At 39.0% G+C, this 6,205-nt stretch overlaps 1 protein-coding gene across 1 annotated transcript; it reads left to right on the top strand.

Annotated features, from left to right (window-relative positions):
- Positions 1 to 3,655: 3,655 nt before the first annotated feature.
- Positions 3,656 to 4,063, top strand: LOC133805983 (uncharacterized). Its single transcript, XM_062244124.1, has one exon. The coding sequence runs from the start codon at positions 3,656 to 3,658 to the stop codon at positions 4,061 to 4,063; it is 408 nt and encodes a 135-aa protein (XP_062100108.1).
- Positions 4,064 to 6,205: the final 2,142 nt, after the last annotated feature.

The raw sequence follows: 6,205 nt of genomic DNA, 5'->3' as shown, positions 1-6,205 counted from the left end.
TTGTGAGACCAGGCGAAGACTTCTTCTACCAGCTATGCTCTCACTTCCACCTTTAAATTATTTCCAACTTTAACCAATATGATCGGTTCGTTCTCATCTATCGTGACTTCATCTAAGTCTTCCATAGGTCCTACTTCACTCTCCAAATCCCCAAAGCGAGGATCAATGTCCATTCCCTCGCTTTGGGAAACGCACTATTTGGTGACTTCATCACCAGATGGGGTATGTTTCTCATTAACACCAGGAGTACTTTCCTGGTTGGTAACTTTTAAAACTTTTTCTTGGTTGGCTAAATTCACAACATTATATTGGTCGACATCCATCTCGTCTACTACTTCTTTCTCCCCACACACAATCATGTTATTCTCCTTGGTTCCCCTCTGTGCCTTAACCACTGAAGCATTGTAGCATTCCATGGCTTCTCTCTGGTCTCCTTAGACACAGCCTATGCCTGCACTAGTCGATAATTTCATAGAAAGGTGCCATATAGACACCGTTGTGTCTAAAGCCGTGAGTAGTGATCGACCAATCACCACACTGTGCACCAACGAACAATCTACTTTCAAAACTCTGTCATGAGTGTCTCGTGCCTAGGAGCATCTCTTGTTGTGAGTGGTAAATTTATTGTTCCGGCTGGTGACAATCCTTCTCCAGTGAACCTGTAAATAACTTGAGAACATGGTTTCAAGTCATTGACGAACAATTTCATATTTTCAAAAGATGACTTGTAGATAATGTCCACAGAGCCTCCCGTATCAACTAGGCATCTCTTTACTTTCATGTTTTCAATTTGGATTGTAATGACGAGCGCTTCATTATGAGGATACCTCATGTGTCTAGCATCATCCGTTATAAAAGTAAGAGACTCACTCTCGTACTGAGGATTCTTTGGAGCTCGCTCCACTATAGTCATGAATTCAGATGTTGCGTCCAACTCATGTCTTTCCCTTGCCTTATTACTATCCCTAGCCCAGTGTGGATCTCCACATATAGTTTCTAAAGTAAACTCCACAGGCTCGGGTTTCAAGGGTGGAGATTGCTGTTGTTTGAACCCAGGATTGTTGTTGCTTCCTTCTCCTTGGGGTTTCTCTGCCCAGTACTTTTTCAACTTTCTTGACCGGAGAAGAAATTCTATCTCATCCTTGAGATGATTGCATTCATTCATATCGTGACCATAATCTCCATGGAAATGACAAATCTTATTCATGTCTCTTTTACTCATCTCTATCCTGATTGGAGGGGGTTTCCGGTAGGGAACCTCTTGATGACTATCGAGATATATTTCCACCCAACTGGCCGATAGAGTGGTGTAATTAGTGAACCCAGGCTCATACTTGGTTGGCTTATCACTTGGACCCGATTTGGCCTTCTTTTCTTCATGGCGATCAGACCTATTATTTCCACGTTTCTTTCCACCATTTTGACCGTTTTCACCATTCTTAGGAGGGTCAGCTGATCTGCCCAAATTGTTTATGCCCTTCTCCTCTTTCTCGATTGTGTCATCCAATTTCATATACTTGTCTGCTCGGTCAAGAAATTGTTGAAGAGTTGAAATTGGATTTCAATGTATACTATCCCACAAAGGGCTTCGATAAGTTATTCCAGAGGATATGGCAACCATCTTGCCCTCATCTCCAACACTAGTTGCTCGGTTGAACCTCTGTATATAATTCTTTAGAGATTCATCCTTTCCTTGTTTGATATCTGCCAAGTGGTTGGCATAAACTGGTGGAGTTCGGACAGCAATTAATTTTCTACAAAACTCCTTCCTAAATGTTTCCCAAGTGGTAATGGAATTCAACTTAAACTTCCAATACCATTCTTGGGTAGTATCTGACAATGTAGTCAGGAAAACTCTACATCAATAATCGTCATTTACCTCGATCAGTTCCATCTGGTCCTCAAACTTCCCAACATATCTGATGGGATCTGCTTTTTCTATATACACCGGTAGCACTGGTGCTTTATATATTGCCGGTGGCTGGGCTGCTCTGATCCAGGAACAAAATGAACTGCGACTCCTGTGGTCTACCTCATCCATCCCGGAAGGTCATTTTGATAAACTCTGCACCACAGCTGTTAGTGCATCAAGCTTGGCTTGGAGGGCTTGGGCAACTAACAAGGCTCCGAGGTTTTGACCTCCTGGTCGGGAATTTCCATTTGGTGCACTGTCGTCAAGTATTTATACTTGACCGGTACGGCGGTTCAGATCTTGCCCTTCGACCGGGAGGGTCTTCCTCTTGTTGCTGATAACGTTCCTTAGATCCTTTCAGGAAGGATGTCCTCCTAACCGATCAAACATCGTGCTCTTAGATTTTTCAAAGGGCTGATTGTGTGGGACATGCTCTTTCCCACTACGCTACTAGTCGAGATGTAGTGGTGGCTTCTCGACAAGGCCCGAGCAGTCCTCTCCTCCTTGTTGGTCATTTCCCTCTTTTTCCTTTGACCAGCCGGTGTGATGACTATCAGCCTTATCCCGACCATATCCGTCTTTATACTGTGAAGTTTTCTTATCTTAAGGAGCTCTTGTCTGATTATGCCTATGGAGTCTTCTTAATGCCCGACCAGTGACTCCCTGGTCTAGAAGTTTGTGACCGGTGGCTCCTATAAGGGGTTCTAGAATTCTCCCTTTGCGTTGAGGCAGTAGCGGAGCAGACCCCATCATTTCCCCGGCCAGTGGGATTACTTCTACTTCTTTCTGGCCCCTAAGAATCAGCTCTGCCAGTAGACCTCTGACCATCATTATTATTTATTGCTCCCTAGGTAGCTGCTCATGCTGTGACTTGGGCATTGGCCTGGGTCAACTGAGTAGCCACTTCCAGAGCAAGTGCTACCTTGCAATGTGGTCGATCAGCCTCCTCCTGCCTCGCCTGATCTCTTCACTTCTTGCATCCATTTTCTATTTTTGCTGCTCAAATGCAGCCTTTTGCCTACCATTTCTTTGGCGAAAGACTCCTGCCGAGCATTGAATTGCATCATCTCTTCCTGGAAAGCCCCCATGGCTTCCTGGAGTTGTTTAACCTCTAGAGTCCTCTCCTCGAGAAAGGCCCTTGGCTCAGTGTCAGGGTTCTCAGGTGCATGACCTTCTGATCTAATAGGTTCTTTTGATGTACCGAGCTTTCTGGGTGCCATACTTTTAGGATAATATTGTGTTTCTTCTATTCAGGCTCTCAATGAAAGCACCAAAAATTTTGACCATGATTTTGGCCAACGGCGAGTATACGCAAAAACGACAATGAAGATAATAACCTTATATATAAAATAAAAACGACATGAGCAATTTTATAGTGGTTCAACCCCAATTTGTTGGCAATAGCCTAATCCACTTGGAGTAGTGATATATGTAGCCTACACTTAAGATCAGATGAACCTGAGCCAACTGAGTTTCATAAGTGTAAGTAGAAATATACAAAGTTTCTCTCTCTAGGAAATACAAGTTTTCGCTTTCTAAGCTCTCTCAAAAAATACCCCAAGAATACCCCAAGTCATAGTCCCAAAGTCTTAAAATTAGAGAGTCTCAAAGTCTCCAAAAGATCAGATCCGTCAAATGATGCCATAAGCTCTTTATTTATAAGCTCATGGATCGTACATGTAAATTCTCTCGTTTTTGTCGGAGTCCAATTTTTACTAGAAAATGTATTTAAAATATAACGATATGGCTATTACGTCAAGATATTTGAGAGATTCGCATGGTAGTTACGAGCAATTCAGGTTGAAGTTGTTACTGAGATTTTATAAAGAAATCATTGGGCAGTTAAATCCTGAAATTCTGACACATTCAGTCAACTACACTCCTCAATCTGACATAGCTGGTTGGCTAAATCTTCCTTCTGATGTAGTTGGTCGGATGAAACCCATTTATGAGGTGACTGGTCGGATGACACCCATTTCTGAGATGACTGGTCGGATGACACCCATTTATGAGGTGACTGGTTGGATGACACCTATTTTTGAGATGACTGGTCAGATGACACCTATTTCTAAGATGACTAGTCAGATGACACCCACTTTTGAGGTGACTAGTCGAACAAACTGTGTCTGGTCGGGTGTGACTTCCACCTGACCAGACAAAATATTCTCTGGTCGAGTGGATCATTTCCTGATCAGGCAAAACCATATTTTTCACCAATATCCTTCCCTTGGTTAACACACTTACTAACCTTTAATGCTCAACTAGGTAGCCACGCATTGCCACCTATCACCTCTGATTGCCACATTATTAATATAAAATTTTAGGGATAACAAGCATGTCATTCATTTATTTGCTTTTAACTTTTAAGCATATAAGTCCACATAAAATCATAGGTTTTCTTAATGAAATGAAAGAACAAAATATATGAAACTAATCTTTTTCATCTTTAGCATATATCATGAAATCATGGCATCAAACTTACTCCTAGTTTACTCATGCTTGCTAAATAAATATATAAACGATAAAATTCTGCTAGTAACATAGAATTATAAAATAATCAATAAAAAATTAATAAAATACCAACAATACATGGATAGGTCTAACATGCTTTCTAACATCTTATGCAAGTCCATAATAATCCTTAATCTCATTTACGCATTTAGAACAATATCACACCATGCAATAGAGCTTAGGCTGAAATACACATAGGACTTAACAACCAATTTTAGCACAAAATCACATCATGCTTCTATATTCAAATAAAAATCCGCAAGCTCATAAGATCATAAAAGTGCTTATACAATGCTGATTAATCCTTTAACAATTTAACAATCTATCCTAACATGTTTCTATACTTTGAAAACCTCAATATCAAGTTTCAACATGCAAAACTAACAATCAAAATCATTACACAACCCTAACACCAACAAACACTCGTGGCCGAAATACTCTTAGTATACTAACATGACAATGCTACAATTATCAACATGCTCATTTCTCAACGATTTAAAATAAAATAAAGAAACAACACACAACTCATAACCCTTACAAAATATCCTAGGCCGAAACACTATATGTCCTTTTATCAAAATAATTTTCCAAAATTTTATCATGTGTTTTTATCCAACCAAAAATACTATGGAAACAAAAATATTGACACAAGCATAGAACACCACATCTCCTCTTGGCCGAAACCTATATGTTCCACAACAACAAATCCCTTAATCAAGAAACATGTTTATCAAAACTAAAAAGAAATAAAATGAATCATACTATAATGCTAGGCCAAAACATACACAAAGATATCCTCTTGTTTCCAAAAATTCAATTAAAACCTAATCATGCTTTTAATAAAGAGATCATCACCATACACATATTCATTAAACTATAAGTTCAAACATAGACATTTTTCCCAAAACATCAAACAACCATCCAATGACCATAAATAAGAACCAAATCAACATCAATTCATCAAAAGGGTAGGGAATCCCATTACCTCCTTAGTAGTGTTCAAGAACACAAAGCGAATACATACATAGTTTAGCGCACCACTTTTTTTTTTTTATTAATTTTGTGCTTTGTCTTATTACTAATTGTTAAGTGTTAGAAATTATTTGAATTGTTTGAATTGTTTGGTAGGAATTACGTGAATTTAATTGCTAGCTCTATTTATTTATTCTTTAATTAGTAAAAAAATTAGTTTTGGATGAATGCACCAAGATTCATGGTAGGTAGTGGTGCACCTTAGCACTTGGGTGTGTGCATGTGCATGGTTGCAGGGTGAGCATGCAATAGTTTTTCCTACACATTATTTCTTTTTATTTTATTTATTTATTTAATTAATTATGAGAATTAAAAGAAAATTAAATAAAATAAAAAGAAGAGGGAAGGAAGAGGGGCGTGTGGACATAGTTGGAAAGAGGGGATTTGTTGTCCTGTTTTATTTGGCAATTAAATAATTAAATTGATGAAAATGGTAAAAATGGGAAGGAGGAGGTTGTCATCTTAATCATATTCATTATTTTTTTTTATTCAAGCAATCAAATAAAAACAAATAAAGAAAAAGGAGGAAACTTACCCATTTCCCATTGGGCTAGTTATTTCTCTAGGTTAGTTAAAAAGGGAAGAAAGAAAAGAAGATAGCCATTGTGCTCCATGGGAACGTCAACTAGAGAGAGAGAGAGGGAGAGGGCGTGAGAGAGAGAGAGAAAGAAAGGAAGAGAGAAGAGAAAGGAGGAGGAGAAGAAGAAGAAGAGAAAGGGGATTCAAATCCTAGGGTATATATTTTGTATT

Source organism: Humulus lupulus, chromosome X, assembly GCF_963169125.1.
Source record: "Humulus lupulus chromosome X, drHumLupu1.1, whole genome shotgun sequence".
Classification (NCBI taxonomy): Eukaryota; Viridiplantae; Streptophyta; class Magnoliopsida; order Rosales; family Cannabaceae; genus Humulus; species Humulus lupulus.
Note: the sequence above shows the minus strand (reverse complement) of the source record. Positions and strands in the feature narration are given on the sequence as shown.

What these genes read in the sequence shown, in the direction of transcription:
- LOC133805983 (XM_062244124.1), top strand. Translation starts at nt 3,656, where the DNA reads ATGGCTATTACGTCAAGATATTTGAGAGATTCGCATGGTAGTTACGAG.